The sequence below is a fragment of the Stegostoma tigrinum genome, chromosome 46 (assembly GCF_030684315.1).
Source record: "Stegostoma tigrinum isolate sSteTig4 chromosome 46, sSteTig4.hap1, whole genome shotgun sequence".
Lineage (NCBI taxonomy): Eukaryota > Metazoa > Chordata > Chondrichthyes > Orectolobiformes > Stegostomatidae > Stegostoma > Stegostoma tigrinum.
Window position 1 is genome coordinate 7,381,490 of NC_081399.1, and position 18,906 is coordinate 7,400,395.

The 18,906-nt window shown below is 52.8% G+C and overlaps 1 protein-coding gene across 1 annotated transcript in view; it reads right to left on the reverse strand.

Annotated features, from left to right (window-relative positions):
* prpf19 (pre-mRNA processing factor 19) overlaps positions 1-18,011 on the reverse strand; it is a 42,166-nt gene extending 24,155 nt beyond the window's left edge. Inside the window, exons 1-5 of the mRNA XM_059642827.1 lie at positions 17,940-18,011; positions 6,327-6,476; positions 3,341-3,417; positions 1,878-2,019; positions 617-690 (exon numbers count right to left, since the gene is read on the reverse strand). Coding sequence (XP_059498810.1) covers positions 617-690; positions 1,878-2,019; positions 3,341-3,417; positions 6,327-6,476; positions 17,940-17,958 — 462 coding nt within the window. The 5' untranslated portion in view covers positions 17,959-18,011. The remainder of the gene's footprint in view (positions 1-616; positions 691-1,877; positions 2,020-3,340; positions 3,418-6,326; positions 6,477-17,939) is intronic.
* Between the last annotated feature and the right edge of the window lie 895 nt (positions 18,012-18,906).

The following is an 18,906-nucleotide window of genomic DNA, read 5'->3' on the forward strand; positions in this document are numbered from 1 at the left end:
TGGCGTCGGAAGTCACGAAGGCAGCGAGGGAAGAGGCCTGTCGGAATGCCTTGAGACTATCATGGCACCACTTCCCCCTGGGTACGGGTCCACCTTTGCCTTGAGCCTTTCCCAACAGCACGATACCGAAGACCAGGCCACGCTGTTGAGTGGGCAGATTCCTGCTCCAAGTCCTTTTGGAGGAGCTGCCTGGGCCGAATCCAACCACAGCAGGGGGTCATGGGCAGGAGAAATCTCTGGACTGACGGGTGGGGGAAGCCGACTTGTTTTTTTTAAAAATCCCCGCGACAAAGCGTGCGGTCGTGACCTGGAACGCGGCGAAAGCAGATTGCACAGCGACATTCCCAAGGTGGGAAGTGGGTAAATATGGGAACGTGGGAGAGGCAGGAGGAAAGGGGGAGAGGGAAGAGCGTGGGGGTAAAGTGATAAAGCTGACCGAGAGAGATGCGTTGCGGGAATATAAAGGGAGAAGGGAAGACCGCCGAGCACACAGTCTTTGGGTAAGCCACGGGTGGCAGCGGTGACACCCCTGACCGACACACACACAGACAGACAGACAGACACAGACACACCTCCCCACCGCAGGATGCGAAACCAGGAGGCAGGTTGTACTTACAGGAGCTGCAGCAGGAGTAACTGGTGGTGCTTGGGGCACGGCCAAGCCGGCCTGGGGCTTCAGCGTTGCCAGAGCTGTGAAGAGAGTGAGAGTTACAGACAAGAACACAACAAAGATTTCAGCAGAGATGGTCGGTTGGCCGGGGGGGGGGAGTTTAACCCCACGGGGCGTTCTCCCAGGCGTCTCATATCTCATCACCTTGCAACTGACCCATCGGCACTCCCTCTTTCCCAGGACCACAGGCTGACCTCAGGCACTGCTCATCACTCTAAACAACCCACAGTCTCGCTCCCTCTATATCTCTAACCTACACCCCGACCTTCTCTGTCTAAACTCCGGTGCTCCCTCTCTATTCTCTATCACCCCCACACTCTAACCCCCTCGGTCTCTCTATCTCTCTCCAACCCATACTGTCACAGCTCATCTCTCCCTATAATACAGTCAGACCCTCTCTGTCTCTCTCTCTCTCTCTAACTCACACTCTGACCCTCTCCATCTCGCTCTCGCTCTGCCTAACCCCCACACCCTGACCCCCCCTCTCTGTCTAACCCACACTCTGACCCCCCCTCTGTCTAACCCACACCCTGACCCCCCCCCTCTGTCTAACCCACACTCTGACTCCCCCTCTGTCTAACCCACACCCTGACCCCCCCTCTCTGTCTAACCCACACTCTGACCCCCCCTGTCTAACCCACACTCTGAACCTCCCTCTCTGTCTAACCCACACTCTGAACCTCCCTCTCTGTCTAACCCACACTCTGACCCTCTCTCTTTGTCTAAACCACACTCTGAGCCCTCCTCTCTCTGTCTAACCCACACATTGACCCCCCTCTCTGTCTAACCCACACTCTGGCCTCCCCTCTCCCTGTCTAACCCACACTCTGGCCTCCCCTCTCTCTGTCTAATCCACACTCTGGCCTCCCCTCTCTCTGTCTAATCCACACTCTGGCCTCCCCTCTCTCTGTCTAACCCACACTCTGACCCCCCCCCCCCGTGTCTAACCCACACTCCGGCCTCCCCTCTCTCTGTCTAACCCACACTCTGACCCCCCCCTCTCTGTCTAACCCACACTCTGGCCTCCCCTCTCTCTGTCTAACCCACACTCTGACCCTCTCTGTCCGTCCAACCCACACTCTGACCTCCCCTCTGTCTAACCCACACTCTGACCCTCTCTCTCTGTCTAACCCACACTCTGACCCTCTCTCTCTCTGTCTAACCCACACTCTGAGCCCCTCCTCCCGTGGGCGAACACAGGCCTTACCTTCTCGAGCTGCAGTCACCTCCTTGGTCAGACGTGCGATGACCCTGCAGGCAGCATCATGCTGGTAAAGGGCATGAGATAATTCCTGGCGTGTGGTCTGCAGCTGCTGCCGGAGAGTGAAGCTGTGTAACATCACTGCATCCTACAGACAGACAACACAGGAAACACACTGCTCAGGACCATTCTGCTGGTAGCAGACCCCGCCACCTTCCCAAAGATGGGCAATGGGTGTTGGGCTATCACCAGGGAGGGGCAGAGAGAGAAAGACAGGCATAAATAAATATACACAGCAATAAAGTATCCTCTTGGGTATCTGTTATTCTGTGTAGAACCCACCCTGAACCCCTCGATCAGATTCCAGTCTGTAACTCACTCCCGGGTATCTGTTATTCTGTATATAATCCACCGTGAACCCCTCAGTTAGATTCCAGTCTGTAACTCACTCCCGGGGTATCTGTTATTCTGTATATAACGCACCCTGAACCCCTCAGTTAGATTCCAGTCTGTAACTCACTCCCGGGAATCTGTTATTCTGTATATAACCCACCGTGAACCCCTCGATTAGATTCCAGTCTGTAACTCACTCCCGGGGTATCTGTTATTCTGCGTATAACCCACCCTGAACCCCTCGATTAGATTCCAGACTGTAACTCACTCCCGGGGTATCTGTTATTCTGTATATAACCCACCCTGAACCCCTCGATTAGATTCCAGTCTGTAACTCCCTCCCGGGGTATCTGTTATTCTGTATATAACGCACCCTGAACCCCTCAGTTAGATTCCAGTCTGTAACTCACTCCCGGGAATCTGTTATTCTGTATATAACCCACCGTGAACCCCTCGATTAGATTCCAGTCTGTAACTCACTCCCGGGGTATCTGTTATTCTGCGTATAACCCACCCTGAACCCCTCGGTTAGATTCCAGACTGTAACTCACTCCCAGGGTATCTGTTATTCTGCGTATAACCCACCCTGAACCCCTCGGTTAGATTCCAGTCTGTAACTCACTCCCTGGTGTCTGTTATTCTGTATATAACTCACCCTGAACCCCTCGATTAGATTCCAGTCTGTAACTCCCTCCCGGGGTATCTGTTATTCTGTATATAACCCACCCTGAACCCCTCGGTTAGATTCCAGTCTGTAACTCCCTCCCGGGGTATCTGTTATTCTGTATATAACCCACCCTGAACCCCTCGATTAGATTCCAGTCTGTAACTCCCTCCCGGGGTATCTGTTATTCTGTATACAACCCACCCTGAACCCCCTCGGTTAGATTCCAGTCTGTAACCCACACCAGGGTTCCTGTTATTCGAGCTAACCTGCCCTCACTAGTGTGTGCAGAGAAAGATGTGTAAGTTGCAGGAGAGGTTGCAGGTTGCACAAACTGAGAGTATGAAGAGGGTGAGCGATGGACAGATGGAAAGGAAAGGGGGGGGGGTGCTGTTTCAAGGGGTTGACTTACCCACTCATCCTGCAGAGCTTTGAGGATTGCTGGGATGCTGGTGGCTGACGGAGGCTTTGGTCTGATAGGATGGCTTGCTGCAGGCATAAACAGAAAAAAAGAACAATCTGATTTAGAAACCCCTCGGGACCTCTGGTCAGTGCCAGCGAAACACAGGGCCCAGCACTGTTGGAGGGGCTGCACTACACTGGGTACAAGACTACACAAAACTGGAATGGTTCCAGCACGGGAAGGTCAGGAGCAGGCCATTTAGAGTCATACAGCACAGAAACAGACCCTTCGGTCCAACGTGTCCTACTGGCCATTTGCCAGCATTCGGTCCATATCCCTCTAAACCCTTCCTACTTTTACAATGTTGTAACTGTACCGGCCCCCACCACTTCCTCTGGCAGCTCATTCCACACACGCACCACCCTCTGTGTGAAAAAGTTACCCCTCAGCTCCCTTTTAAATCTTTCCCCTCTCATCTTAAACCTATGCCCCTCTCGTTTTGGACTCCCCTACCCCTGGGGGAAAGGCCTTGTCTATTCACCCTCTCCATGCCCCTCATGGTTTTATAAACCTCTATAAGGTCACCCCCCTCAGCCTCTGACATTCAGGGAAAATAGCCCCAGCCTATTCAGCCTCTCCCTGTCGCTCAAACCCCCCCAAACCCTGGCAACATTCTTGTAGACCTTTTCTGAACTCTTTCAAGTTTAGTAACATCCTTCCTATTACAGGGAGACCAGAATTGAACGCAGAATTCCAAACGTGGCCGAACCAATGTCCTGTACAGCCGCAACGTGACCCTCCCAAATCCTACACTCGATGCACTGACCCATACAGGTCCCTACTCATGTCCCAGATTCCCTCCCAACATCTCGCCCCACCTCACTCTGAACCCAGTCTCAATCATTAACTATACAGAGATACAATGTCTCTACCTATGCCAGTCGGGGTGGGGGGTGTATTGAGTGTCGATGACCCTCACCACCTGGGGACTGGTTTGTGCAGAGTCAGAAATCGAGCAGTTCTACCCCCACAGGACACTGGGTCCAGCTCAACGCACTGGTGAAGACAGGCAGGCATACCTAACCCATCTATGTGCGGCTTCACTTCACCGCCCCGAAGGTATCACCTCCACCTGCCTCCTGGAGGTTGAATTCTTTTGACACTGGCCAGCCCACTGAGCTCTCCCTGCAAGCTGCAGCTTCTCACTCGCACCACATCCAGAAAACTGTCTTTCCTGTGATTCACAAACCTCTTGATCAAGGCCAGGGTACATACCTCGAAACCAGAAGCAGGGGCGCTGTAATCGACCTGGTGGGCACCCACCTTGGACATTTCGGTCTCAAAGAAACACCCATCCAATTTGACCCTCTGGTCACTAAGCAAATGTTGTGTTTGACTTGTTCCATTCCCCTGGGTCCTATGGGCTTTCATTTCTTTCTTTTTTAAATATTCAAAACAGCCTCCCACCTGGGACCTTCATTTAAAAAAACACTTGATTAACTCCACGTCGATGACATGACTGACCCTGCTGGTGAACCCTTGTTATTTTCTCAACTGATTTGACCAAGTTAAAAGAGACTCAATTTCCCTTGCCCCATCTTTGGTTAATACACACCTTTTGTTCATCCTATCCCTCAGGGCCGAGTTCAACCATTTGCCTGCGATTAAAGGCTGCTCTGTAATTATTCAGAGTACCCCTCGCTGCCTTTGTAAAAGAGATGTCCAGATCCAGGGGCTGCAGTCTGAAGATACAGGGCAGGCTGGAGATGGGGGAGAACTGTCTTTGCCTGGAGAGTTGGGGGGAAGCCTGTGGAATTCCCTGCCACAGAAAGCGGTTGAGGGCAAAACACTGAACGTTTTCAACAAGAAGTTAGGTACAGTTCTCAGGGCCACAGGGATCAAAGGGTGTGGGGGAGAAGGTGGGACCGAGTTGGATGATCCGCCACGGTCCGGCTGAATGGCAGACAAGACTTAAGCGGCCGGCTCCTGTTGTCGAGATGTTCCTACCTAAATAAAAGCATGCTATCAGCAGTCTCCGAGACCACGCTGTAGCCTGGGAGGATTGGGAAATGACAGTCACACCTCCTGCTGTTTGCGCTCTCGTTGTTTTGAAATGACACAGAATGGCGGTGGTGAGCTGTCTTCTTGAACTGCCGCAGTCCATGTGCTGGAGTTGGACCCACAATGAGGGATGGAATTCCAAGCATTCTGACCCAGCTACACTGAAGGAACGGCTGATAGGTTTCCAAGTCAGGATGGGGAGTGGCTCGGCGGGCAACTTGCAAGGGATGGTGTTCCCATGTAGCTGATTGAAATGGCCACGGGTTTGGGAAGGTGCTGTTCTGAGGTGAATTTCTCCATGGCATCTTGTAAATGGGAGGAAAATCTTGGAAGCTGCCCACCAACAGCGTTGTGGGTTACCCCACAGCCTAGAGAATGCAGCAGTTCAACAAGGCCGCTCACCACCACCTTGTCAAGGGGTAACTAGGGATCTGGGGACAAATACCGCATTCCACTCATGAACAAATAAAAATTCATCTTGCTCCGTCTTTGCCCCTATCTCCTGCAGAGCCCTCCCCTCTTTATTCTTTTTCCCATTCATTTCCTACTGTCACTCCTCTGTCAGTACAGTCCAGGAGGTATAGTGAGCACCTGTTGCGTTCTGACGGACTTCCAAGGAAGTTCATGCGCTGATGCAGCAATAAACTGCATGCCACTGGAGTGGAAGTGAAGATAATCAATCTCCTCAGATACGCTGAAAGGGTCTTGGAGGGGAATAACAATTGCCGGGCAACAGGGGGATGGGGGCTAACTGGATTGCTTTAGGAGGGGCTGGCGAGTACGCACTGGGCCAAATCGGTCCTCAGGGGCAGGACAGACTCGCAGGATTTGGCTTGCCCCGACACCCCCACAATGCACTTTCTCAGCTGTTTGGCGAGCTGCTCCAGCTGTGCACGTGGGGCACAGTGTGTTCGGCTCGAGGCTGGGGTCTTACCTTTGATGTCGATGAGTTGGTCCTCAGACAGGGGCTGCCCGTTGATGGGGTCTGTCCCATTCTCCGCGATGTACTTCTCAATGAGCCGTCGCTCAAACACGTGGTTAGAGACTGGAGAGACACAAGGGTGCTCCGGAACCTCATTCGAAACTGAAAGCAGAGAAAAGTTTCAGATTCGCAACGCCTGCTGAATCCTGGAGAAGGGGCTGAATGGCTTCCTTCTGTCCCTATCAGAATAAGTATCTTTGAGGGATGCAAATGGGAGTGCACAGCTCAGCAGCCCGATGTGCCCTGATGGAGCCTATAGGATGAGATGTTCAAGGAGACAGCACCTTCTCTCTGGACCGTTCGGACAAGCATGGCTGGGACCACAGCTCCACTCGCTCTCCACCATACTCTGATCCAAACTCTCATCATATGCCCAACCCAGTCCCTGCTCACCAACCATGTTAAACCGAATAAACACGTTCCCGTTTCCATAGCCTCCGGCAGCTCCTGGACCCCTCCCCATCTCCATACCCCCCTCCAGTCCCTATAACGCCCTCCCCATCTCCGTAACCTCCTCCATTCCCTGCACCCCCTCCCTATCTCTGTAACCCCCTCCAACCTCTACACCCCCTCCAATCCCTACACCCCGTCCCTATCTCTGTAACCTCCTCCAGCCCCTACACCCCCTCCCTATCTCTGTAACCTCCTCCAGCCCCTACACCCCCTCCCTATCTATGTAACCTCCTCCAGCCCCTACACCCCCTCCCTATCTCTGTAAACCCCTCCACCCCCTCCCTATCTCTGTAACCTCCTCCAGCCCCTACACCCCCTCCCTATCTCTGTAACCCCCTCCAGTAACTACACCCCCTCCCTCTCTGTAACCCCCTCCAGTACCTACACCCCCTCCCTATCTCTGTAACCCCATCCAGTACCTACACTCCCTCCCTATCTCTGTAACCTCCTCCAGCCACTACACCCCCTCCCTATCTCTGTAACCCCCTCCAGTACCTACACCCCCTTCCTATCTCTGTAACACCCTCCAGTACCTACACCCCCCTCTATCTCTGTAACCCCCTCCAGCCCCTATACCCCCTCCCTATCGCTGTGACCTCCTCCATCCCCTACACCCCCTCCCTATCTCTGTCACCCCCTCCAGCCCCTCCCTGTCTCTGTAACCTCAAACTTGGTCTCCTTCCTGCTTCTGTATTGCACCTGTGTCATTATCGTACATTTAGGACAGCACACAGAAGGGAAACTCACCTTCCCAAATGGACAAGGAGGTCTGCCATCAAATAAAAAGCAGTGATGGAAGAGCATTAAAAACAAGTATTCTGTTTTCCGGGAGGAAATCCTGGCCCTCATACACACACCCACGCGGACACTGACACCTTGTGCAGTAACATGGGAACATCAGGCCTGAGATGCCTCTGGCCGGACGTGCTGGTGCTTGGGAGGTACAAACGACATCAGCAAATGTTTACAGCTCACACCAAGTGGGTTTCAAACTGACACAGAAAACGCCGGAGAAACGCCAACAGCATCCGTGCTAAGGCATGATCCCTGGAAACACAGCTCCCGTCAGACGAAGCAGTGGAGACATAGAAACAGGATGACGCCCATCGGCCAGGGTGTGTGTGTGTGTGTGTATTTGTGTGTGTGTGTGTGTGTATTTGTGTGTCTGTGTGTGTGTGTATTTGTGTGTCTGTGTGTGTGTGTATTTGTGTGTGTGAGCGTTTGTGTGTGTGTGAGCGTTTGTGTGTGTGTGTGTGTGTGTGTATTTGTGTGTGTGTGTGAGCGTTTGTGTGTGTGTGTGAGCGTTTGTGTGTGTGTGTGTGTGTGTGTGTGAGCGTGTGTGTGTGTGAGTGTGTGTGTATTCTCTCTCCCACAGCACTGCAAAGTTTCCCTCCCAGCACATAGCCAAGTGCCCGGTTGCAGTGATTCAGTAGAATCTGCTCCCGCCTGTGCCCTCAGGAAGTGGGTTCCAGATCACATCAACTGACTGAGGCAACAAATACAATTCATTTTCCCTCTTAATCCCTGTCTCCCTGCTCCCCACGACCCCCGGAACTGGAAATGGTTTCTCCCTACTGACTCAGAACCCCCTTCCTGAATGGGAATGTCTCGATTCAATGTCCCCATTAACTTCTTCCTCGTCCTCCTTCTCTGAGTACAGCAACTGCAGTTTCTCATGTTCACTTCATCCCTGGCACCACCCTGACCAAATGTTCCTGCTTGCCTTTAACCTTTGGCCCTGTTGTCACAGCCAAGAATTTACATCCCACCACCTCAAAAAATAATACAATGACCCCGCTACCCACTGTTCCCCATAAGCCCATGGCCCTTAAAGAGAAAAATATTGTTCCTTAAACGCCACATTATTAAATTTCGTTCCACAAGGGGAAGTTCTTGTGAGGATTTGTAACTCGGGTTGTGGATGGGTTTGTTGGCTTGCTTGCTGAGCTGGGTGGTTATCGCACAGACGTTCCGTCACTGAGCTGGGTACCATCATGAATGCAGCCTCTGATGAAGCAATGTTGTTCTACTCCATTAGGTATTTCTATGATCCGGCCTGTTAAATTGGGTTGCGTCGTTTCTGCATGGGTTTGTGTACGGGGTCTAATTCCACATGATTGTTGATTACATTATGGGACCAGGCCTGCAGGAATTCCTGTGCATGTCTGTGTTGGGCTTGAGCACATTGTCCCAGTTAAATTGATGGCCTTCATTATCTGAGTGCTCTGAGATGAGGGAAAGTCTGTCACGCCATTTTGCTGCCAGCTGGTGTTTGTGTATATAGCCATCAGCTTGGTGACAAAACGCCTATAAAATAACCAGCCAGCTCGGCGAGCAAGCAAACAACCTCGAGAAACCACCGTGTGGCATCCATGATGTCAAACCCCTCCCCCGACAAGCCTAGCATGCCCCATTAAGTTCACCTTTCATTCTTCTAGGCTCCAATGAAACCCACACCTAACCTGCATCCCAGGAATTAGTCTAGAGAGAACCAAAGAAAAACAGAATGGTGCAGGAATCAGGTCTGGCAGAACGCGGAATAGAGTTTACGCTTCCAGTCCTGTGACTCTCGAGACACCCAACTCTTGTCTTCTCTCCACAGATGCTGGCCAGACCCGCTGAGCTTCTCCAGCCTTCTCTGTGCTTGTTTGATCCAGATCTCCAACAACTGCATATATAGGTTAGCTAAGAGTGAATTTTCTCGGAGCTGCTTTCAATGTGATTACATTGGGTTTCTGAGTAAGGACAGCAAAACTGCTCATAGCGCGCTCCAGGTGTGGTCTCAGCTACCTCCTGTCCGTCTGGAACAAGACTTTTTGTTGAGGTGGGGTGGCTCGCCGAGCTGGTTTATTGTTCCGCAGACGTTTCGCTCCCGTGCTGGGTAACATCCTCAGTGCAGCCTCTGATGAAGCGTCGGTGTGTTTTTCCGCCTGGTTTTTAAACTCTGGGGACCATGGCGATGGATTGCCTCACTTTCAGGTTTCCTCCATCATGGAATGTATATGGGGTCGAGTTCAATGTGTTTATTAATAGCATGCTTCGTGGCGTGCCATGCTTCCAGGAATTCTCATGCTTCTCTCTGCCTAGCCTGTGTTGTCCCAGTCGAGGTGATGATTCTCCTTCTCCATGTGGATTGAGATGAGCGAGTGTCGGTCGTGTCTTCTTGTAGCTGGTTGGTGCTCATGTCCTCTTGTTGTCAGTTTCCTTCCTGTTTGTCTGATGTAGTGTTTACAAGAGTGCCTGAAGAAGAAAGCTATCAACAAACACATTGAACTCGGCCCCAAACAGATTCCGCTACGGAGGAAACCCGGACGTGAGGCCATCCATCGCAACAGACCCCAGGGTTTAAAAACCAGGCGGGAAAACACACTGGCGCTTCATCAGAGGCTGCACTGAAGATGTTACCAAGCATGGTACGGAATAACAAACCCGCTCGGCGAGCCACCCCACCACAACACCCACAACCTGAGCTACTCCAAAGCTTTATAAGACTTTTAGATTTCATTCCCACCCACCAACCTCATGTTCACACAGTGAGTCCCTTTCACAATCCCTCAATACACTAATATACACTATACTCACTCCACAACTCCACTCCACGAGCTTTGAATTCTCTCCTGAACCTTTCTCTACTTCACACTCCCTTTTAAGCTGACCTTCTGTCAATGCGACCTAACATCTCCTGATACGCCCTGCTTTGGTCTAAAATGTGCTCGGGAAGCACTGGAGATTTGGGGGTGCGTTTGACTGAACGAATAATTGAATGATATCTAAATACCAATTGGTGTTGCTGTTACAGATACTGAATAAATTCAGACTGAGACACTGACTACATTTTGTGAAATACTTTTTCACATGCATGTAATTATGTTTCAGATACTAATGTGAAAGAACAAATTTACAGTGAATACATTTATGCATGTGGGAAAACCCTGTGATGAGGCCGATCAGGCCATGATGAAGTAGCAACGTCACTGGATTAGTGGTCCCTCAACACCAGGTTAACGCTTGTGGGACATGGGATTAAATCTCACCAATGGCAGAGAGTGAGAGCTGAATTCAAGTAAGAGCTAGCTTAATGGTGACCATTTAACCACAGCTGGTTCAGTGATGTCCTCTAGGGAGGGAAATCTGCCTTCTTTACCTGGTCTGGCCTATGGGTGACTCCAGACACAGAGTGATGTGGTTGACCCTTAACTGGGCAATTAGGGATGGGCAATAAATGTTGGACTAGCCAGCGATGCCTTCATCACATGAATAGTTTTTCTAAAATCTATATTTATACACACATATCATTCATTTACATATTAACTGAACCATTATTTTTAAGAAGCTCCGAAGCAAATTTAGACACAGGTGAATTTGAGGATGCACAACGGGTCATTTTATATTAGTACATGATTTGAATGTGGATTCTGGACTGTCTGCTTTAGCAAAGGTGTAGTTAAATTTGAAAGGGTTCAGAAAAGATTGACACAGACATCACCAGGGTTGGAGAGTTTGAATAGGCTGGGGCTGTTTTTCCTGGAGTGTTGAAGGCTGAGGGATGGCCATATAGAGGTTTATAAAATCACGAGGGGCATGGAGAGGGTGAATAGGCAAGGTATTTTCTTCAGGGTAGAGGGAGTCCACAACTGGAGGACATAGGTTTAAGGTGAGAGGAGAAAGATTTAAAAGGGAGCTGAGGGGTAACTTTTTCACACAGAGGGTGGTGCGTGTATGGAATGAGCTGCCAGAGGAAGTGGTGGGGGCTGGTACAGTTACAGCATTTAAAAGGCATCGGGATGGGGACATGGATAGGAAGGGGTTAGAGGGACAGGGGCCAAATGGGATCCAGTTAATTTAGGACATCAGGTCAGAATGGACTGAAGGGTCTGTTTCCGTGCTGTATGACTCTGCAATTGGTAGATTTGTACTGCTAGAAATTAACAAGCACTATCTGAAATTTGAAAGAACAGAAAGCAAGAATTATTGGAAATGATGTTTTCTCTTGACGTATATGCACTTTTCACTGCGTAACTGGATGATCGGGCAGAGAAATAAAGGGACTGTTTTGCACACAAAGCAGCATGTGAGTGATATCTACATGGGATTTGCTGCCAGGAGTGGGCAGTCTGCACTGCTGCTTGTTAGTGAATCAGAGACAGTGAATGCTGAAATTGCCCACGTGAGACATTCATTGTGCTGTCTTGTTGAGGGGTGCTTCGAGATCTCCTGGATATGATGTAGGCGTGCACTTATTTTGAGGGGGAGGGTATTAAAGTAAGCTCCCTCCCCAAATGATGGTCTGCCCCTCGCTTTCCTGTGAGCTTGGGGCTGGGCCGGGTGTCAGTCAGGCTGAGCAACATTTCCCCCACCTTCACCGGCGGCTCCTCTCCCACTGTGTGTGTGTGTGTGTGTGTGTGTGTGTGTGAGGGGGGTGGTTGTCGGGTACAGACATCTGCTGAGGGTGGCAGCACCAGGGATAATGGGGACTGCAGATGCTGGAGAATGTGAGATAACGCAGTGTGGGGCTGGATGAACACAGCAGGCCCAGCAGCGTCAGAGGGGCAGAGGGGTAACAGGAGCTGCAGATGCTGGAGAATGTGAGATAACAAGGTGTGGGGCTGGATGAACACAGCAGGACAAGCAGCATCAGAGGGGCAGAGGGGTAACAGGAACTGCAGATGCTGGAGAATGTGAGATAACGCAGTGTGGGGCTGGATGAACACAGCAGGCCCAGCAGCATCAGAGGGGCAGAGGGGTAACAGGAGCTGCAGATGCTGGAGAATGTGAGATAACACGGTGTGGGGCTGGATGAACACAGCAGGACAAGCAGCATCAGAGGAGCAGAGGGGTAACAGGAGTTGCAGATGCTGGAGAATGTGAGATAACAAGGTGTGGAGCGAGATGAACACACCAGGACAAGCAGCATCAGAGGAGCAGAGGGGTAACAGGAACTGCAGATGCTGGAGAATGTGAGATAACATGGTGTGGGGCTGGATGAACACAGCAGGACAAGCAGCATCAGAGGAGCAGAGGGGTAACAGGAACTGCAGATGCTGGAGAATGTGAGATAACATGGTGTGGGGCTGGATGAACACATCAGGCCAAGCAGCATCAGAGGAGCAGAGGGGTAACAGGAGCTGCAGATGCTGGAGAATGTGAGATAACATGGTGTGGAGCTGGATGAACACAGCAGGACAAGCAGCATCAGAGGGGCAGAGGGGTAACAGGAGCTGCAGATGCTGGAGAATGTGAGATAACAAGGTGTGGGGCTGGATGAACACAGCAGGACAAGCAGCATCAGAGGAGCAGAGGGGCAACAGGAGCTGCAGATGCTGGAGAATGTGAGATAACATGGTGTGGGGCTGGATGAACACAGCAGGACAAGCAGCATCAGAGGAGCAGAGGGGTAACAGGAGCTGTAGATGCTGGAGAATGTGAGATAACATGGTGTGGGGCTGGATGGACACAGCAGGCCAAGCAGCATCAGAGGGGCAGAGGGGTAACAGGAGCTGCAGATGCTGGAGAATGTGAGATAACATGGTGTGGGGCTGGATGGACACAGCAGGCCCAGCAGCATCAGAGGAGCAGAGGGGTAACAGGAACTGCAGATGCTGGAGAATGTGAGATAACAAGGTGTGGGGCTGGATGAACACATCAGGCCAAGCAGCATCAGAGGGGCAGAGGGGTAACAGGAGCTGCAGATGCTGGAGAATGTGAGATAACAAGGTGTGGGGCTGGATGAACACAGCAGGACAAGCAGCATCAGAGGAGCAGAGGGGTAACAGGAGCTGCAGATGCTGGAGAATGTGAGATAACAAGGTGTGGGGCTGGATGAACACAGCAGGACAAGCAGCATCAGAGGAGCAGAGGGGTAACAGGAGCTGCAGATGCTGGAGAATGTGAGATAACACGGTGTGGGGCTGGATGAACACAGCAGGACAAGCAGCATCAGAGGAGCAGAGGGGCAACAGGAGCTGCAGATGCTGGAGAATGTGAGATAACAAGGTGTGGGGCTGGATGGACACAGCAGGACAAGCAGCATCAGAGGAGCAGAGGGGTAACAGGAACTGCAGATGCTGGAGAATGTGAGATAACAAGGTGTGGAGCTGGATGAACACAGCAGGCCCAGCAGCATCAGAGGAGCAGAGGGGTAACAGGAACTGCAGATGCTGGAGAATGTGAGACAACATGGTGTGGAGCTGGATGAACACAGCAGGCCAAGCAGCATCAGAGGAGCAGAGGGGCAACAGGAGCTGCAGATGCTGGAGAATGTGAGATAACAAGGTGTGGAGCTGGATGGACACAGCAGGACAAGCAGCATCAGAGGAGCAGAGGGGTAACAGGAACTGCAGATGCTGGAGAATGTGAGATAACAAGGTGTGGGGCTGGATGAACACAGCAGGACAAGCAGCATCAGAGGAGCAGCGGGGTAACAGGAGCTGCAGATGCTGGAGAATGTGAGATAACAAGGTGTGGGGCTGGATGAACACAGCAGGACAAGCAGCATCAGAGGAGCAGAGGGGTAACAGGAACTGCAGATGCTGGAGAATGTGAGATAACACGGTGTGGGGCTGGATGAACACAGCAGGACAAGCAGCATCAGAGGAGCAGAGGGGCAACAGGAGCTGCAGATGCTGGAGAATGTGAGATAACAAGGTGTGGAGCTGGATGGACACAGCAGGACAAGCAGCATCAGAGGAGCAGAGGGGCAACAGGAGCTGCAGATGCTGGAGAATGTGAGATAACAAGGTGTGGGGCTGGATGAACACAGCAGGCCAAGCAGCATCAGAGGAGCAGAGGGGTAACAGGAGCTGCAGATGCTGGAGAATGTGAGATAACAAGGTGTGGGGCTGGATGAACACAGCAGGCCAAGCAGCATCAGAGGGGCAGAGGGGTAACAGGAGCTGCAGATGCTGGAGAATGTGAGATAACATGGTGTGGGGCTGGATGAACACAGCAGGCCCAGCAGCATCAGAGGAGCAGAGGGGTAACAGGAGCTGCAGATGCTGGAGAATGTGAGATAACAAGGTGTGGGGCTGGATGAACACAGCAGGACAAGCAGCATCAGAGGAGCAGAGGGGTAACAGGAACTGCAGATGCTGGAGAATGTGAGATAACACGGTGTGGGGCTGGATGAACACAGCAGGACAAGCAGCATCAGAGGAGCAGAGGGGCAACAGGAGCTGCAGATGCTGGAGAATGTGAGATAACAAGGTGTGGGGCTGGATGGACACAGCAGGACAAGCAGCATCAGAGGAGCAGTGGGGTAACAGGAGCTGCAGATGCTGGAGAATGTGAGATAACAAGGTGTGGAGCTGGATGAACACATCAGGCCAAGCAGCATCAGAGGAGCAGAGGGGTAACAGGAACTGCAGATGCTGGAGAATGTGAGATAACAAGGTGTGGAGCTGGATGAACACATCAGGCCAAGCAGCATCAGAGGAGCAGAGGGGTAACAGGAGCTGCAGATGCTGGAGAATGTGAGATAACATGGTGTGGAGCTGGATGAACACAGCAGGACAAGCAGCATCAGAGGAGCAGAGGGGTAACAGGAGCTGCAGATGCTGGAGAATGTGAGATAACAAGGTGTGGGGCTGGATGAACACAGCAGGACAAGCAGCATCAGAGGAGCAGAGGGGTAACAGGAGCTGCAGATGCTGGAGAATGTGAGATAACATGGTGTGGAGCTGGATGAACACAGCAGGACAAGCAGCATCAGAGGAGCAGAGGGGTAACAGGAGCTGCAGATGCTGGAGAATGTGAGATAACAAGGTGTGGGGCAGGATGAACACAGCAGGACAAGCAGCATCAGAGGAGCAGAGGGGTAACAGGAGCTGCAGATGCTGGAGAATGTGAGATAACAAGGTGTGGAGCTGGATGAACACAGCAGGACAAGCAGCATCAGAGGGGCAGAGGGGTAACAGGAGCTGCAGATGCTGGAGAATGTGAGATAACATGGTGTGGGGCTGGATGAACACAGCAGGACAAGCAGCATCAGAGGGGCAGAGGGGTAACAGGAACTGCAGATGCTGGAGAATGTGAGATAACAAGGTGTGGGGCTGGATGAACACAGCAGGCCAAGCAGCATCAGAGCAGCAGAGGGGTAACAGGAGCTGCAGATGCTGGAGAATGTGAGATAACATGGTGTGGGGCTGGATGAACACAGCAGGACAAGCAGCATCAGAGGAGCAGAGGGGTAACAGGAGCTGCAGATGCTGGAGAATGTGAGATAACAAGGTGTGGGGCTGGATGAACACAGCAGGACAAGCAGCATCAGAGCAGCAGAGGGGTAACAGGAGCTGCAGATGCTGGAGAATGTGAGATAACATGGTGTGGGGCTGGATGAACACAGCAGGCCCAGCAGCATCAGAGCAGCAGAGGGGTAACAGGAGCTGCAGATGCTGGAGAATGTGAGATAACAAGGTGTGGGGCTGGATGAACACAGCAGGCCCAGCAGCATCAGAGGAGCAGAGGGGTAACAGGAGCTGCAGATGCTGGAGAATGTGAGATAACAAGGTGTGGGGCTGGATGAACACAGCAGGACAAGCAGCATCAGAGGAGCAGAGGGGTAACAGGAGCTGCAGATGCTGGAGAATGTGAGATAACATGGTGTGGGGCTGGATGAACACAGCAGGACAAGCAGCATCAGAGGGGCAGAGGGGTAACATGAACTGCAGATGCTGGAGAATGTGAGATAACATGGTGTGGGGCTGGATGAACACAACAGGACAAGCAGCATCAGAGGAGCAAGGGGGTAACAGGAGCTGCAGATGCTGGAGAATCTGAGAAAACAAGGTGTGAGGCTGGATGAACACAGCAGGACAAGCAGCGTCAGAGGGGCAGAGGGGTAACAGGAACTGCAGATGCTGGAGAATGTGAGATAACGCAGTGTGGGGCTGGATGAACACAGCAGGACAAGCAGCATCAGAGGGGCAGAGGGGTAACAGGAGCTGCAGATGCTGGAGAATGTGAGATAACAAGGTGTGGGGCTGGATGAACACAGCAGGACAAGCAGCATCAGAGGAGCAGAGGGGTAACAGGAGCTGCAGATGCTGGAGAATGTGAGATAACAAGGTGTGGGGCTGGATGAACACAGCAGGACAAGCAGCATCAGAGGAGCAGAGGGGTAACAGGAGCTGCAGATGCTGGAGAATGTGAGATAACAAGGTGTGGGGCTGGATGAACACAACAGGACAAGCAGCATCAGAGGAGCAAGGGGGTAACAGGAGCTGCAGATGCTGGAGAATCTGAGAAAACAAGGTGTGAGGCTGGATGAACACAGCAGGACAAGCAGCGTCAGAGGGGCAGAGGGGTAACAGGAACTGCAGATGCTGGAGAATGTGAGATAACGCAGTGTGGGGCTGGATGAACACAGCAGGACAAGCAGCATCAGAGGGGCAGAGGGGTAACAGGAGCTGCAGATGCTGGAGAATGTGAGATAACAAGGTGTGGGGCTGGATGAACACAGCAGGACAAGCAGCATCAGAGGAGCAGAGGGGTAACAGGAGCTGCAGATGCTGGAGAATGTGAGATAACAAGGTGTGGGGCTGGATGAACACAGCAGGACAAGCAGCATCACACCCAGGTTCAGATGTGTTCATCCAGCCCCACACCTTGTTAACTCCCAACACCAGGCCCAGGATCAGGCTCAGACCCAGGCTAAGGTTCAGTCCCAGGCCCAGGCCCCAGTTCAGACCCAGGCCCAGGCCCCAGTTCAGACCCAGACCCAGGCCCCAGTTCAGGCCCAGGCCCATGCCCCAATTCAGGCCCAGGCCCAGGTCCCAGTTCAGGCCCAGGCCCCAGTTCAGACCCAGGCCCAGGCCCCATTTAAGGCCCAGGCCCAGGCCCCAGTTCAGACCCAGGCCCCAGTTCAGGCCCAGGCCCATGCCCCAGTTCAGGCCCAGGCCCAGGTCCCAGTTCAGGCCCAGGCCCCAGTTCAAGTTCAGGCTCAGGCCCAGGCCCCAGTTCAGGCCCGGGCCCTGTGCTCCCACTGTCCATGAGGCGCAAGGCCCACTCCGCTCCTTGAGTTCCCGGTCTCCCCCCACACCCCGGCCTCTCTCTCTCTCTGCCCCGCTCCCGGGGGAGGGGGGTATCTTCCTGCCCCCGGCCCCCGCTCCCACTTACTCCAACACAGCAGCGACATGATGGCGGCGGCGGCGGCTCCCGGGGCAACTGGGAAATGGCGGGAGGAGAGGTCACGTCATTGGAGGGGCGTGGCCAGAGCGTGGCGTCATTACGCCGCGTGGGGTGGGCGGGGAAACAGGGACATCATCACGCGCGTGGGGTGGGCGGGGAAGAAGGGACGTCGTCACGCGCATGATGGGTCGGGAGGGAGGTAGGAGACGTCATCGGTGTTGAGTTGCAGGGGAGGAGACTGGAGAACGTCATCACGTTTGGGGAACGGGGAATGTGAGAGATAGTGGGAACTGCGGATGCTGGAGAATCCGAGATAACAAGGTGTGGGGCTGGATGAACACAGCAGGCCGAGCCGGCGTCATCACGCTTGGGTTTTGGGGTGGAGAATGCAGCGAACGTCATCTCGCCCGTGGCGGGAGGCCGGGGTGAAGAATGTAGTAACGTCATCACGCTGGGTGAAAAGGGGCGGAGACTGTAGGAGCCATCCCGCAAGGATTGGGCGGAGTGGGGGGGGGGTGCGGAAGTGACGTCATCAAAAGTGGGGGGAAAGGGGCGGGGACAATAGGAAACGTCTCAACGCTCGGTGACAAAAGTGCGGTGGACTGCAGAGAACGTCATCACCTAGCTGCGGCTGCGTGGGAATGGTTTGGGGCGGGGGGGGAGGGAGAGCGTGACCCCTAGCGGTGGGGTGGTGACCTAACAGGCAGTTCACAGGAGCAGGTCATTCGGCCCCTCAATACTGCTGTACCATTACATAAGATCATGGCCAACCTCTTCCTGTGGGTAAAGCCCAGCTTACCCGCACCCCTCACCATGACCCTAACTCCCTTTACTGGTCAAACATCTGCCTTTGCCTTATCGAAGCTTTCAACATGGTCCCCTCAACTGTGCAGGGGATCCCACGGGTTTCCTGACCCATTGGGAGAAGATGGTCCTCCTCAACTCTGCCCCCCGG